Raw genomic sequence first — 17500 nt, forward strand, 5'->3', positions numbered from 1 at the left:
TATGATTGACAGTCGTTTATAGGCCTAACGACCACATCGGTTTTCACTTGAGAGAGCACACTTTGACAGATCTGCCAGATCAGTGGCTGAATAATTTATCATCAGCCAGCATTCAAACTAAAGAAAAAAATTCAGGAAAATCCAAATATCATTCAAATACAGATAATTACAATTACAGAAAGAAGAGAAAGAAATGACATAGTGTTCAAACTATATATGTTGAAAGGTACAAAAAAACAAAACAATAAAGCTGTTGTTTTTCGTTTGGTGTGTGTGTGTGTGTGTGTGTGTGTGTGTGTCTGTGTGTGTGTCTGTGTGTCTGTCTGTGTATACAAGTGTGTGTGTTTGGTTTTTGTTGTTGTTGTATTTGTTTCTGTGTGTAGTTTGTTGTTGTTCTGTTTTGGTTTGTTTGTTTTGCTTTTTTCTTTTGTGTGTTTTCTTTTTGTTTGTTTGTTTGTTTTTTGTTGTTGTTGTTTTTGTTTTGTTTTGTTTTTGTTTGTGTGTGTGTGTGTTTGTTTGTTTTGTTTGTTGTTTGTTGTTGTTGTGTTTTGTTTTGTTTTGTTTTTGTTTTTTTTGGGGGGTTGCTGCCACTCTTCGTTGTCGTTGTTGGTTGGGTTTTTTTCCCTTGACATATGAGATTCCGTATACCAAAGTTTTGAAATGAATTCCTTCTGCACCATACCCACCTTTCTAACCCATCCCACGTTTACCACACATTGTCCACCGAAATCGCCGCAAGTGTGGACCCCACAACGACAAGACAGCACGGAATCCACAAGTGACATAAATCCCTGCTGTGACATCAGCCGACGCCAAGCATGAATTCAAAGCACGTGGGTGTGTGATCACAAATCAGAAAACCTAACTGGCAGTACCACAGCGGCAGACTCAGAACGGATCGCCCTGGCATTGTTAACATCTTCCTGACCTGTCATCATCACAGACGTCGGGCCTCTTCACGTCCTGCTGTCACTGCAACCTCCCTGAGACCCATTTCCCCTTTGACTTCCAAAGCTGGTCAGAGTTTGTGTCAAAAGTTTCACACTTTGACAGCACATCACTTTACTGTCTCGTGGAGGAAGGACACTGCTTTCGAACAAAGTCATGTACACGACACCACATCTGTTGGGCAGATGCCTGACAGCAGCATTACCCAACAAACTAGCCACGCCTTGAGTGCATGCACATACATTTGAAAACCTATCAGAGTGCATTCCTTCAACAGATTTTTGCAACACTGAAGTTGCCATGGGTTCTTCTTCAGTGCGCCAAGTGTGTGTTGCAAACGGAACCTCGGTTTATGCTCACCCAAGTGACTAGACGCTAAAGTCTGATCTTCCAGTGAAACTTGGGAGAGAAGGGCGAGACCTAGATTCCAGTCAGACTCCCACGGACACTTCTTGTTCTTGGTCCCTCAGCTCCGTGGGGAACCGCCGGGGCACCGTGATGTTGACTCGTGCACTAACCTTCTCCATTCTGGACGATCATGTGTCAGTGAGTGTGTCTCAGCAAGTGTCAGCCCTGTCCACTCTGGACGATCATGTGTCAGTGAGTGTGTCTCAGCAAGTGTCAGCCCTGTCCACTCTGGACGATCATGTGTCAGTGAGTGTGTCTCAACAAGTGTCAGCCCTGTCCACTCTGGACGATCATGTGTCAGTGAGTGTGTCTCAACAACTGTCAGCCCTGTCAACTCTGGACGATCATGTGTCAGTGAGTGTGTCTCAGCAAGTGTCAGCCCTGTCCACTCTGGACGATCATGTGTCAGTGAGTGTGTCTCAGCAAGTGTCAGCCCTGTCCATTCTGGACGATCATGTGTCAGTGAGTGTGTCTCAGCAAGTGTCAGCCCTGTCCACTCTGGACGATCATGTGTCAGTGAGTGTGTCTCAGCAAGTGTCAGCCCTGTCCATTCTGGACGATCATGTGTCAGTGAGTGTGTCTCAGCAAGTGTCAGCCCTGTCCACTCTGGACGATCATGTGTCAGTGAGTGTGTCTCAGCAAGTGTCAGCCCTGTCCACTCTGGACGATCATGTGTCAGTGAGTGTGTCTCAGCAAGTGTCAGCCCTGTCCACTCTGGACGATCATGTGTCAGTGAGTGGGTCTCAGCAAGTGTCAGCCCTGTCCACTCTGGACGATCATGTGTCAGTGAGTGTGTCTCAGCAAGTGTCAGCCCTGTCCACTCTGGACGATCATGTGTCAGTGAGTGTGTCTCAGCAAGTGTCAGCCCTGTCCACTCTTCAATGTTGTCAGACCTTTTCTTTTCTTTTGTCTGCCTCTTCTTCTCTTCCCCTCTACCGTTCCTTAAAAGATGACTTTGGCGAGGTCGTTTGATCATGCCATTTCAGTTTCAGTTTCTTCACGATGGTCGGTAGGTCGTCGTATGACCGATTAATATGTTGAATGATGGTCTGGCGAACTTGCTCGTCCGTGATGTGCTCAAGATACGAGATGCCCACGAACTTTCCAGAGCATCTCATTTCCACGGCTTGGATTTCCATTGGCTGATAACGACTTGATCACATCATTCTGCACAACCTTTCTGTTGCAGTAGTCTCCACCATTATGGCTTTATCCAGAAAATAACATCTGGGCCCGGTGTAGCATTTTGTCCATATCTGTGCGCCTGATGCTGAGGACTCAGACTTATCAGAATTTTCTGATGTGGCCGATCAAATTTAGGTGAATACGTGTTCGAAATAATTTCCTTTTATTCAAAATTGCGGGATGATTATGAATTGCTTTAACACTGTACAGACAGGAAATCCATCTCTTTTTTCCTTTTTTAATATTCATAACTGAAAAAGGTCAATCCCTCAACAACAAAAAAGTCAACGAACATCAGTACACTCTACCTTGAACCAGGGACGCAAAAACGAACGTATATATACACGCATACACACGTTAACATGAAAGACACAAGGTAGCGCCCTTTCATCACTCCAGTGAAAGAGACAGATAAACACCACTGACATCACACACAGACACACAGACACAAGACCCTCCAGCATTCACAGACAGTTCGGGGCAGCACGCAGAAATGCAATGTAGTTCATCATCATTATCATCCATAACACAGCATACCATCTTGGCAAACAGAGCTTGTGCACACGTTAACATCAATTTGCACCTCTCATATCTGCACATCTCGCATCTGAAAATCTTGCATCTGCACCTCTCACATCTGCACCTCTTCGTCTACACGTCTACGCCTCTCGCATCAGCACCTCTCAACTGCGCCTCACATCTGCACCTCTCACATCTGCACCTCTCACACTGGACTTGCCTGCCACATTTGGGCACATGACCGAAGGCAGCACAACTGGGTGGCACCATCGGATCGATGATCTACCAGCCTATCAATTTACACCATGGCTCGTGAATAAACTAATACTTTTTTTGTGGAATGCTAGACGATGGAAAGGATTTTTTAAGTAATCCAAAAAGAACACCATGAGTGGAAATGAAAGAAAACAAAAGTGATGGCCGCTTTCTACATAATTATGCTTTACATTCCAAATGAGACTGAGCCTGTCGCATCCAATATGGAATCATTAAAAAATGTTATAGTTTAAAGACCCTATAGCCTTTTACGGTCATGTGGAGCAACGAATTCATACCCATTGTCCAGGCACGGCATCCTTTTTACCGTTTTAACTTTCGCCGACTGAAGTCAGGTACCCACTCATAACTGGGTGGAGTAAGGACAGCGAGTACAAGTGCCTCTCCCACAAACACACAATGCTGAAGTGAGACCTCGAGCCCAAAACAGTGGTGAACACTGTATCAAAAGTCCAATGCCAAACTGATTCCACCACGGCCTTGCCTTGTCAGCTGATGAAAATCAAGACTGCTACGGCGAAAACGAGAAGTGCAGTGTCCTTCAATCGCTGTTTTGTTGATCTAATTAATCACGGGAAGCACATTTCCCACCGCTGCTGTCCACGAAACTTGCATTATTGATCGGTGCAAAGAGCACAGTATCTGCTGTGCTCCTCATGCCACACAGCACACAGACTGCAGTAAACTGTGAAAACAGTGTGAAGGCCAGGGAAGAAGACAAAACTAACTGCAGGATTCTTCAAAGACAAAAAACTAAAGTTTATAAAAATAAAAAAAACCTTTTTGGTGGCAGATGAATCCTCTTTGTTTAGTGGGATACGACGTTTCGAACCATGGTCCATCAAAACAGAAAGTGAGATGTCATCATCCTTTTCTCACAAAGGCTTTCCTATTCACACTGTCCTCTTCTCATCAATTGACAACGGGCCTATGGTTCGAAACGTCATATCCCACTAAACAAAAAGGATCCATCTACCACCAAAAAGGTTGTTTTTTTTATAAACTTTAGGTTTTTTTGTCTTTGTGAGTGTGAAGGCCAGCTCCAAGTCCGTGTGTTTTCAGTCCTTGTCAATACCTAACAACTGTGCGACGTCCTTTTCTACAAATGTCCACATGGAACATGATGATGGAATCCAATCTTCACAGAGAGAGAGAGAGAGAGAGAGAGAGAGAGAGAGAGAGAGAGAGAGAGAGAGAGAGAGAGAGAGACTCTTCAAAGTTCTCTGTAATCCATTCTCGAACGTCCGCCTCCGAAAGAGTATGTTCATGCACGCAGTAACCGTCCCCTGGGATCTTGTCAGAAAACCATTTCAAAGTCTGCAGTTCTCCATACTGAAACTTCCCGTCTTTACCTCCACCAGCTTCTGGTCTTCAGGGTCTGCAACTTCAGTAGTTAGTTTCAACTGTCTGATACAGTTCCTGTTTAAAATTTCTTTTCTTTTCTTCTTTTTTTTCCGCAATGAGGGCTGGATTTGGAGCCCTGCATATCCTGGCTAATAAAGGTAAGCAGTGTTATTCTTTGCATGACAAAGGCACATGATTCAAACCATTGTTGCTTGCCAAATAATAAAGAGTGGTAGCTCTCTCCATCCAAAACGTACACAACTTAAAGTCAATGCTGCTTACCCTACCGATTCAACAAGCACACAGGTAAATGAGAGGTACATTGGAACAAACCCTGACACTTCCTAAAACAAAAAGGAAGCGCCGGGCCTGTCCTTATACCGATCATTGCGTTACTAATCAGCAAGCATACAGAGGAAGAAGGGGGTAGGGTGAGAAATCTCTGGGTTTATTTCTATAATATATATAATATATATATTATATATAATACAGCTCTGTGGCTGAATCGCTTGGGTGTTGGACTTGGAATGCTCATCCAGTGTTCACCACTGCTCAGGGTTCGAGGCCACTTTCGGGCTGGCGGTGCGTCCTTGGGGAAGTGCACTTTACACTGATTTTCCTGACTCCACCCAGGTTAGAACTGAAACCGGATTTGTTCGGAGAAGGCACTGGAAGGAGATGGTTGGGCCACGCCTTTCCATGCCGAGCCCTGAACACAATGGATCCGATTTCGCTGCCTTGATGGATATAATATGCTACAGGACCTTTAGCTGTCACTCTTCAGAGCATCCACCAAATCCTGTCGTTCTATTGATCATTTTGTACACACAGGGGAGAATGATGTTTTCTTCCGATCCAATAATACAAGAGCAGCAATTCTGAAGTGTTGGCTTCTGAGGTGACAATGTGCAAATCTTAATGTCTTGGCATTTTTTCTAGTTTTCTGTCATTTCCGAACTGCCTGGCCATTACTGACCTTTTCACTGTCTCCTCTCTCTCTCCTTCCCCACATCCTTCCCCACATCCTCCCCCCCTTCCTCTCCCCCCTCCAACCCCCCCAGCCCCCCCCCCCCCCCCCCCCCCCCCCCCCCCCCCCCCCCCCTTTCATGTTGTTTGCTCTTAACATCATTCACACATCTTTGCTTTGCTTTGCTTTGCTTCTACGAAACTCATTCTCACGTTTTTGTCTGCCCCTCTCCCCCCACCACCCCCTCCTCTGTTTCACTTCCTTTGCTTGTCTTCATAATATTATTGGCTTGGTTAATATAATTTTGTGCCTCTCTTTTGTCTTGGCTCGAACATCGTTGCCGCATTTACCATCCTCTGCTTTGCCCGTGGCAATGTTTTCCTTTGTGGCTTGTTCTGTTTTCTTTTTAACCCCTTGACCGCTCGACCTTAGTGAAGCGAGATCAATGCAGCATGAACTGGAAGGGCGATTACTCCGTTTTGTGTATTTTAAGGGACACGTGTAATTGGTTTTTCCGAATAAAAGCGATGTATTATCAAGAGGAAAAAGTACAAATAAACAATGATCTGCATCCTGACCTGTGAGCTGTGTGTTATCCCAGTGAGGCAACAGCCCTTTACTGACATCCTGACCTGTGAGCTGTGTGTTATCCCAGTGAGGCAACAGCCCTTTACTGACATCCTGACCTGTGAGCTGTGTGTTATCACAGTGAGGCAACAGCCCTTTACTGACATCCTGACCTGTGAGCTGTGTGTTATCACAGTGAGGTGACAGCCCTTTACTGACATCCTGACCTGTGAGCTGTGTGTTATCACAGTGAGGCAACAGCCCTTTACTGACATCCTGACCTGTGAGCTGTGTGTTATCCCAGTGAGGCAACAGCCCTTTACTGACATCCTGACCTGTGAGCTGTGTGTTATCCCAGTGAGGTGACAGCCCTTTACTGACATCCTGACCTGTGAGCTGTGTGTTATCACAGTGAGGCAACAGCCCTTTACTGACATCCTGACCTGTGAGCTGTGTGTTATCACAGTGAGGCAACAGCCCTTTACTGACATCCTGACCTGTGAGCTGTGTGTTATCCCAGTGAGGCAACAGCCCTTTACTGACATCCTGACCTGTGAGCTGTGTGTTATCCCAGTGAGGCTGACAGCCCTTTACTGACATCCTGACCTGTGAGCTGTGTGTTATCACAGTGAGACAACAGCCCTTTACAGACAAGCTTACTTGTCTGCAGCAGTCATGGGGTTAACATCACACCCACATCAACATTGATTCAAGTCTTCCTCATCTCACTGCGTGATAAAAGGAGAAGGGTTTCTGATTTTTATCTCATCAATAAAAGCACACCGTTGATATGAATAACCTTTACTTCAAAGGAATTTTTTTTTTTTAAATAAAATAAAATAAAAATTTATAAAAACCCAACCCACAAACCTCATAAAATCATGTAAATATGAAATCGTTCGTTTATTCATTTATAGTCTGTTCATCTAAGATGATTTTAGACTCAAAATAAATGATAGTATGATTACTTGCATTATTATTAATTCTATCATAATGATGATAATCAGAAATCATCATTTGTGAAAATCAATGGCAGGGGAAGAAATATTCAACTGAAAAGGGGGCCGTTGAGGTGAGGGGCGTTGGGGGAGGGGGGAGAGAGGACGGGGGGGGGGCGAGGCGACTGAGGAAAAAAACACAGAGAGAGAACAGACTGTGCGAAAGATAGAGGTCAAAATGTAAAATGGGGAGGCTGAGTGTCAGTGACTGGAAGAAGAAAAACATAATATTGGAAGAGTGTATGTGAAAGGGGGGGGGGGGGAAGCGGGATTAGGACACAAAATCAATCAATAATCAAATATTGTATGCAATACTTCTATAGATTATTATTTGAAAAGAAGATGATGTGGGGACCTACAATAAATAAACAACCAACTGGACTATTTGACACATAACTAAATATGAAATAATGTGCACACTTGCGCATGCATGCACACACATTCATGAAGACACGCGTGCAGACACGTGTGCGCGCGCACACACACACACACACACACACACACACCAAACCACTTAACACAGTTCACCACCCATATATCAAATAGAGCTGAAGATCGAACAACAAAACATACCAGCAGCTGTCACTTCTACAAGATTTGTCGTCCAAAGCTGCTTAGTTTTAATATTTAATGCTCCTACACTCATTCAGAACTGCATGCAAACAGAGGTTTTGAGTTTCTTTCATCATCATCATCATAATGTCATTCGTCATGTTATCGTTGTTGCACTTCTTCTTTTTCTTCTTCTTCTCATCATCATCGGCATCATCATCATTGTATCATTATTATTATCACTACTACCACTACCTTCACCACCACTAGTAGTAGTAGTAGTAGTAGTAGTAGTAGAATCATTATCAGTAGTATTGTTACAATGATGATGATGATGATGACAAATGATGTAAAAAATATTTTAAAAAAAGACTTCTTCAGTGACAACAATGACAATGGTTTTGATGATGATGATGATGATGATATGTGATGGATAACAAACATGGCGATAATCATGAAGACTGCTGTCTTCATGAAAATCATTTAAAAAATAAAAATAAACATAAACAACACAAGAACAATATAAAATATTTCTCTACCACACTCCTCTGGTCAAAGTGTTAGTGTATCCCACTGTGCCCTTCTCACAGAGAGAGAGAGAGAGAGAGAGAGAGAGAATGACGATGTACAAACAACACAAACACACATTAGAAACACACTACACGGCCACCACCCTCTCCGTCAATCCACTTCCTCCTCTCCCATCATTCCCTCCCTCCCTCCCTCCGAAAATACCTAAGCCCCTGTCCCCACCCTACCCCAACTCCCACCACTGCACACCCCGCACACTTCCATCCACCTTCCTCAAGCACTCCTCTGTACCCAAGATGCTGGTCCATTAGCAAGTTAATTCCTCTGAAAGCTGCCGAACAACGGAACAGCGCCTGAAAATTGTTGCATCGCCTGAACTCTTGTGTCCACCTCTTCTGTGTCTGTGTGCTCTATTTAAAGGTTGACAAAAAAAGGTCAAAGATTCCATAGCCTTTTATGGGCCACCGGGGCAGTGAATTCATATCCATCCTTGTCTAGGGCTCGGCACAGGATGGCTTGGCCCAATCATCTCCTTCCACCGCTTTTAACCTTCCCCAACCCGATGTCAGGTTCCCATTCACACTTTGATGGACTGTGGAACAGTGTGTGTGTGTGTGTGTGTGTGTGAACTGATAACAAATACAAGGGCACCGGCTCATACCGAAATGAACAGATTCACGCGCGCGCGCACTTCATCTCTCTCTCTCTCTCTCTCTCTGTGTTCACATACCCCTTCATTAGGGGCCGTGGCCTCCGTGTGTGTGTGTGTGTGTGTGTACTGACAATACAGTGGCTCATATCGAAATAAATTAAGATCACGTGCTGAGTTCATGGTCTTCGTTGGCTGTGTGTGTGTGTGTGTGTGTGCAGACAACAATACAATGCACCTGCTCATGTCGAAATAAACAATATTCACGTAAGGATTTCATCTTTTGAAGCTCTCTCTCTCTCTCTCTCTCTCAAGATAGCGATCGATTTGAGTTTTAAAAGCAGTTTAGTTCTATGCATTCACGTCCGATTTATCTGTCAATGAAGATGGATAGGCATTTAAAATATATCATGACAATGTTTAGATTTGGGATTTCCGATCTCTCTAGCTCTCTTCATCGTTATCGATATAAGAAATTGAATGATCACGATATTATTTGTCCCTTGTGCAGATGTGCTGAAGAAAATGAACTTCACTTCGTGTTACGTTGCCCTGCCTTAAATGACCTTAGGCTACATTAAATTCCACAAAAATATCAAAGACATCCATCTCTGTTTCGACTTTCCTTGCTAATGTCATCAACAAATGAAACCATTGTAAAACAGTTCGCTATATACTTGTATAAGGCATTCAAAATCCGCAGTTTGATATGTGATTAATTGTGCTTCACGTGTGTGCATGTGCATTGCTAGAATTGTAGTTAAACGTTTTCGGTTCACATTGTTCTGGAATGTGACAATTTGTGTTCACTGATCCCCTTCATGAGGGGCCACGGCCTTTATTGAATAAAAATGTTCGTTCGTTCGTTCGTTCTCTCTCTCTTTCACACACACACACACACACACACACACACACACACAAACTATACAATGGCCCCGACTTATATCGAAATAAACGATAATCAAGTGCTGACTTCATCTTCTCTCTCTCTCTCTCTCTCTCCCTGTGCGCGCGCGCGAGTGTGTGTGTGTGTGTGTGTGTGTGTGCTGACTATACAAACGATCCCTGCTCAAATCAAAATAAACGAGGATCACATGCTGAGTTCATTTTCTTCGTTGGCTGTGTGTGTGTGTGTGTGTGTGTGTGTGTACGTGTATGTGTGTCTTTGTGTGCGCGCGCGCGCGTGTGTGTGTGTGTGTGTGTGGGTGTGTGTTTCTGACAACAATACAATGGCTCCCGCTCGAGAATCACGTGCCGATTTCAGTTTCTTTTTTTTTTTCTTTTTTTATTTGTGTGTGTGTGTGTGTTTGTGTGTGAGAGAGAGAGAGAGACAGACAGACAGAGAGAGAGAGGGTGCGTGCGCGTGTGTGTGCGTGTGCGTGAAGTGACAACAATTTAATATTCCCTGCCCATGAACGACAATCACATGCTCAGTTCCTCTTCTGAATCAATCTCTCTCTCTCTCTCTCTCTCTCAAGCAACAATGCAATGGCCACTGCTCAAAGCGAAATAAACGAGAATTGCGTGTTGTTTTCATCTCGTGCTGTTTTCATGTATGTATGTGTGTGTGTGTGTGTCCCATTCTTTCAAACGCGTGTACACACACACACGCATGCACACACGCATGCACACACACGCACACTGTAAGGAAAGGTTGGAAAGCTGACGGAGCGACGTCGCGCAAGGCAGAAATACAGCCACGCCAAAACGAAGAGAACGGCTAGAAAAACAAACAAAAGACAGCCGTCCAGATGAGAGACAGACTGTGATCTGAACACAATCATTATAATACCACATGCACGTAATGCGAATGAGAGGTCTGATGGCGAGATGTCGTATCACTGAGTTGCCGAGAAAAAGTTTGGCCGAGAAAAGCAAACAGACAGGCCTGGTTTGCGTCAGTTTGACATGGTGCAGTATATGACACCAAATGAATCTTTGGTGCACGGGAAATGGATCTCCGATCTGCAGCTGTGATGTGTGTGTGTGTGTGTGTGTGTGTTTGAGCCGTTTGTTTTTCACAGAGATCTAAACACGTGTCACGGAGAGATCACCTGTCAGGATCAGTAGTTTGACAACAGCGGACTGACTTTCGTCAACCGCCAAGGGTTGGAAACGTGTCGGAACATACCCCCGAAAACGGAGTATCGATACCTACATGGTGGAGTAAAAACGGTCATACACGTAAAAGCCCACTCGTGTACATACGAGTGAGCGTGGGAGTTGCAGCCTACGAACAAATTAGAAGAAGTGTCCGAATAAGGTGCTCTGACAAGTCACTCCCTTCTCAAAGCCTTTAAACGGAGAATACAGAGTGAAGGGCTTTCCCGTTTTGGAGTGTATCTGGAATTCAGATGCAGATCGATACAGGCAACGTCCTCAAAAGTATGGTGTTGGGTGGCCTTTTGAAACGGGTTTTCTCAAGCATGCAGTTAGCCGCATTTCGAATCAAGTAAGAATCGAAATCATTTGGAAATACAGATCAATGCGCGAGTCTGATCAACTGAAAACGGACCAATCGCATATAAAAATTAATATACTCCTTGATTTACTTCACGGGTTCACATGAACCCATGAGGGTTCTCAGATTTACTGATTTTGATGATTAAATGTCAAAACATGAACATTTATATATAAACACACACACACACACACACACACACACACACACAAAGTACTAAAAATGGATTTTCAGCTCTTTTTTCCTTCACAATTCACTGTCAAGAGTTGAGCCCTCCAGTATATACAGAGAAAAACAAACAAAAACAGCCACTCACAGCCATTTTCTTGACATCAAAGGAGTGGAGAGTGGCAGAGCACACAAAGAAAAACAAAGACAGTCACTCACAGCCATTTTCTTGACATCAAAGGAGTGGAGAGTGGCGGAGCATACAAAGACAAACAAAGACAGCCATTTTCTTGACATCAAAGGAGTGGAGAGTGGCAGAGTACACAAAGACAAACAAAGACAGCCACTCACAGCCATTTTCTTGACATCAAAGGAGTGGAGAGTGGCAGATCACACAAAGACAAACAAAGACAGCCACTCACAGCCATTTTCTTGACATCAAAGGAGTGGAGAGTGGCAGAGCACACAAAGACAACAAAGACAGCCACTCACAGCCATTTTCTTGACATCAAAGGAGTGGAGAGTGGCAGAGCACACAAAGACAAACAAAGACAGCCACTCACAGCCATTTTCTTGACATCAAAGGAGTGGAGAGTGGCAGATCACACAAAGACAAACAAAGACAGCCACTCACAGCCATTTTCTTGACATCAAAGGAGTGGAGAGTGGCAGAGCACACAAAGACAAACAAAGACAGCCACTCACAGCCATTTTCTTGACATCAAAGGAGTGGAGAGTGGCAGAGCACACAAAGACAAACAAAGACAGCCACTCACAGCCATTTTCTTGACATCAAAGGAGTGGAGAGTGGCAGAGCACACAAAGACAAACAAAGACAGCCACTCACAGCCATTTTCTTGACATCAAAGGAGTGGAGAGTGGCGGAGCACACAAAGACAAACAAAGACAGCCACTCACAGCCATTTTCTTGACATCAAAGGAGTGGAGAGTGGCAGAGCAGACGATCATCTGGAGACGCTTGCCGTCAGAGGTGACCTTGGGAATCTGTCCGTGCAGTCGGTTGATCAGGTCCCCATAGCCTTGGGACAGCAGACCGTCCTGCAAAGACAGGGCAGCAGTCACCAATACAGTACATCACAAACCTGGTACAAAGCACTTCTCATTACAATAAGCTGCAATCTCCACTTTTTTTTTTTCAATGGGATTTTAACAACACATAAGGCGCTGCAGGAGAGAACTGGGCCCCACCTTCCTATGCCAAGCCCTTGACACAGTGGTCTCAGTTTCAGTTTCAGTAGCTCAAGGAGGCGTCACTACGTTCGGACAAACCCATATGCGCTACACCACATCTGCCAAGCAGATGCCTGACCAGCAGCGTAACCCAACGCGCTTAGTCAGGCCTTGACACAGTGGATATGCATTCACTGACCTGATGGCCTGGCCATACAAGGCTATAGGACTTTTAACCTTTTTAGACTTTCAATCTGGGTATCCCAGGTTCGAATCCTGGTCACAGCACCTGGTGGGAAAAGAGCAGAGATTCTTCTTATATCCGAGGTCAACAGACGTGCAGACCTGCTTGCATCTGAACCTCCTTTGTGTGTATACACATACAGAAGATCAAATACGCACATTAATAATCCTGTCAGCATTCGGTGGGTCGTGGAAACAAGAACATTTTAACAAAGCCGTGCATCAAAAGCAAAGACACTGCAATATAAACATTTTAACTAAGCCATGCATTAATCATGTGATATCGATCATCTATGCTGACACTTTTATCAAAACATTTTCCTTATTTCTGACCACATTAACACAAAATAGAGTGTAGGTCTAACAGTTTCAGTTTCAGTTTCAGTAGCTCAAGGAGGCGTCACTGCGTTCGGACAAATCCATATACACTACACCACATCTGCCAAGCAGATGCCTGACCAGCAGCGTAACCCAACGCGCTAGGTCTAACAATGCAGTTTGCAATGTGTGCAATGTCTTTACTTTTGCAAGAAAAGAACCTGCTTTGCAAGGGGACTGGGGGGGGGGTGGGTGGAAATGAAGCAGGAAAGCTGGGATACTCACACACTCATCCAGGACGAAGAAGCGGACCTGGTGAAGGGCCAGTTTGCCCGTGGAGATCAAGTCTTCCAGACGTCCTGGTGTCCCACACACAATATCCACCTGGACACACAATGGTCTAGCTTTATTACAGAATGAGAATGGAGTATTTCTCTTTCTTTGTTTGTTGACACTGTTCTTGTCATTTTTGTATTTGTGATATACTGTTTACAGTGAGGGGTCGCTAACCCCTCATCCAACCCTCCTCCTTTTGTATGATGACTAGGGACTGGCATAGGCGGAGTTTATATGATTATACTACTACAACTAGTATCAATGCTTGAAGTAGTAGTAGTAGAAGTCGCCGTAGCAGCAGCAACAGCAGCAGCAGTAGTAGCAGTAGTGGTAGCAGTAGTAGTAGCAGTAGTTTTATGTAGCGCTTTCAAATCTATCAAAGCACCTTACAAAAACAAATCAGTCAGAACAAAGCACACACCTATGCATGCATGGAAAAAACTGATGTGGATCCTTAGAATGCAGGTATGGAATGGAGTGCCTAAATCATGCAGTGACTCCTTGAAGGCAGTGTTTTTAGATCTGATTTAACAAATGGGAGTGAGAGACTGTGAGAGACTGAACACAGGGCAGTGAATTCCAGGTTTATACAGCTGAAGAACTTTCTCCCATCCTAACTAATACATCCAAACCACTAACGAGCTAAGTTGGGGTTTTTTATAACACTTTTATATGTTGTTCTTGTTGTTGCTTATAGTCGGCCTACTGTTGTAATACTGGACAATAAAATATCATTAAAAAAATTAATTAAGAAAAGGGACATGTCCTCTCTCAGCCAAATAAAAGAAATTAATTTCCTGCTGAATCATCGGGGATCTAATGTATAGCCAGTGAACATTTTTTGAACAGACTCTGCATGGAGTTGATTAATTTTCTGGATTATAAAACTTTCTAATCATCAACTCTTATTTTTCTTTAAAAAAAAAAAAAAAAAAGAAACAAAATCCACATGAGAAAATTTTTTATTTCTTGGTAACAATTTTCTAAACCTTGTACTTCTAACACACAAGCTGTTTGATCATCATTTAATGTCTGTGACGATGTTTAACATCCACTCAGAACAGCCCACACCATTTGCTTTCAATGTGGAGGGGTCCGTTTTCCTTTCATTTCCCACCAAATCCAGACAGACTGCCTAAAGCGAGACGTATTCAGAATTTGGTGCTTGGTTAACCATTGTTTGGGTGATGACGTGTGGGGATTTTTTACTGTTTGGGGGTGAAAATCATTTCACTCCCTCCAGATTTAACCACAAAACACTTCCTTACAATGCAATCACTCCTGTGTTTAACAGGCTGAAGGTGTGGAGAGATCAGGGGTGAATGCCTGTGGTGACAGCCAAATTGGAACCGGAGAGATGATGTTTGGACACCACTGCAAAGTACAAACTTTGCACTGCAGTGTTTGTGTGTGTTCTTGCTGATGACAGAAAACAAAAACAGGAAACAGAAACCACCCATCCTCTCTTATTATCCTCCCCCCTCACCCTCCCTCCACTTCACCCTGGGTGGTTCAACCCAACTCCACATTTTGTCCAAATACAGTGACGACCACCCCCTCACCAAAAACCCATGTCTCCGGATATCTAAATTTGAAAAACTAATGGGATCATGTTTGTCTTGAACTCTTGCCAAAACACACACACAAAGAAAGAATTCCAAAACACTATCTCAAGCTGTGTCTGTCCCTGTAATTCTCGCCAGTGTTCCATGTACTTTTCAGCCAGCTCAAACCAAGGAGTGGACAGTGGAAGAAAGGCTGTGTGTGAAATGGAGCAGTTTCATCTGTAAGGAAACCTCAAGTCAATTAAATGAATGTTAAGAACAAAACGACAACAACAAAAGAAAACAAAAAACAAAAAAAAGGAGCCCCTCGAATCTAGACTTTGGGGATGAATTTGGCAGCTGGTGAGAATTACTGTAGTCTCTGCAGGTGAAGAATTGAATTCTTTTCTTATCCAAGTTTGCTTTCTTTTGTTTACAGCGGTTAAAAGTGTACTTTCATTTTTATTGTCAATGACCAATATTTGTATTCAACAGGCAAGAACTCTTTATCACATACTCTCTTAAAAACCCAAAGCAAGAATAAAAAAACAGATACCATGGCAGACTTGGTAGGGGTTGTGGACTTCTGAGGTCATTTCATGGTGCTGGTGTAAACGGAAACGTCCGGACTAAATGTGTTGTCTGAGACAATCCACTGAAAGTTGGTATTCATGGCGGAAGACTTTAACAAAGTCCGATTCTAAACACAGACTAAAATGGCTGAAATTTAGTCCAGTGATTTTGCAAGACTACACTTCGTATGCCCAGACTTTGTTAAAGTCAAACGGAGCGTTTATTTTTGTTAAGTACTACAGAACTAGAATGCACCTTCTGGAAGTGTATAATGATGATGATGATGGTCATGATGATGATGATAATAATAATAATAACAGTTTCTTCATATTGGGCCTTACATTAAAATACATCAAAAAGAAACATAATACATAAAAATTATAATCACACACACACGGTGGGTTATGGAAACATGAATATACCCAGCATGCACACCCCCAAAAATGGAGTATGGCTGCCTGCATGGCGGGGTAAATAAATAAAAACAGTCATACACGTAAAATGTTACATGTCTGTCTGAATGTGTATGCGTGTGCGTCTGAAATCTTATTGAATGACACAGGAAACGAATGATGAACGCCCAGTGGCAGCTGTCAGTCGGCTCTACCAAGGCAGGCAGCCTGTGGTGCAAATGTCCCCGTGTATGTAAAGCACTTAGAGCTTGGTCTCTGACTGATGACAGGCGCTATATAAGTATCCACATCAATCAAACACACACACACACACACACACACACACACACACACTGGTGCTTCATAACAATGATTTTGTTGGAGTTTGTCAACCACGAGCATGCCACACTATCATACGTGTCAGTGATGCCCATCGGACACAACAGACCAGTGAACTCCAGGCTGAACAAACCATGCTAAATATCACTCCATGCAGCAGCTGACAAGCATGTGCACAGTGGAACTTATTCAGGGAAAATCCCTTTCTTAAATAAGAAGAAAGGTGTTGTCAAGAACTATTTGTGAGAAGTCCAGTCATTCGTTGTTGTCAGACCTTCACACCCGCCCCATGAATACCGACTTTGCTGCTGCAAAAGTCTTGACGTTCAAAGTCTAGATGTTTTGCTTTGTGCCCGACGTACACAAGTCAGTCCCCATCAACACGGCCCCTGACCCTGACCCAGCCATCACCAGTGATCAGGGTTCAAGGCCGTTTCAGCATGGTGTCGTGTCCCTTGGCAAAAGCACTCTGCTCCAATTTGTCCTCACTCCACCCAGGTGTGAAATGGGAACCTGACTTCAGTTGGGGAAGGTTTAAACCAGCAGAAGGACAGGACTGGGCCCCACCTTCCTACAAGACAGCCTGACATAGTAGATACAAATTCACTGCCCTGATGGCCGTAAAAAGCTGCTTGGCACCTGCTGAGAATTACTGGAAGACACAGCAGGAGAGGAATTTGATTTTTTTTTTTTTTCAAGTCTGTTTTTGATGTGCTTTTTTTCTGTTTTGTCGTGTTTTTCTTTCACACAGGATTCAATACACTTTTTGGATATTATTCCACTGCTAAGAACTTTTTTTTACATGTGCTGTTGTAAAAAAAAAAAAAAAAAAGTGATGGGAGCAAAAAAAATGATGTGTGTGGCGAGGGGGCAGCGGAAGGTATTCAGCAGATAGGAGGTGGTCGGTGTTATTTCTGAGCTGAATAATATGCTGTTTATCCTTGTTGCATTTTTTCCCATGCACTGTTAAGAAACAAAAACAAAAAAAGGA

General features: G+C 43.7%; 2 protein-coding genes across 2 annotated transcripts in view; one reads left to right on the forward strand and one right to left on the reverse strand.

Annotated features, from left to right (window-relative positions):
• Positions 1 to 17500, reverse strand: part of LOC143285549 (ATP-dependent RNA helicase DDX1-like) — a 461018-nt gene that overhangs the window by 407491 nt on the left and 36027 nt on the right. The window contains exons 15-16 of the mRNA XM_076592917.1: positions 13611 to 13709; positions 12492 to 12632 (exon numbers count right to left, since the gene is read on the reverse strand). Of these exons, the coding sequence (XP_076449032.1) occupies positions 12492 to 12632; positions 13611 to 13709 (240 nt within the window). The remainder of the gene's footprint in view (positions 1 to 12491; positions 12633 to 13610; positions 13710 to 17500) is intronic.
• The window catches only part of LOC143285548 (uncharacterized), a 288677-nt gene that overhangs the window by 4330 nt on the left and 266847 nt on the right, over positions 1 to 17500 (forward strand). The window lies entirely within an intron of this gene.

The sequence above is a fragment of the Babylonia areolata genome, chromosome 9 (assembly GCF_041734735.1).
Source record: "Babylonia areolata isolate BAREFJ2019XMU chromosome 9, ASM4173473v1, whole genome shotgun sequence".
NCBI lineage: Eukaryota > Metazoa > Mollusca > Gastropoda > Neogastropoda > Buccinidae > Babylonia > Babylonia areolata.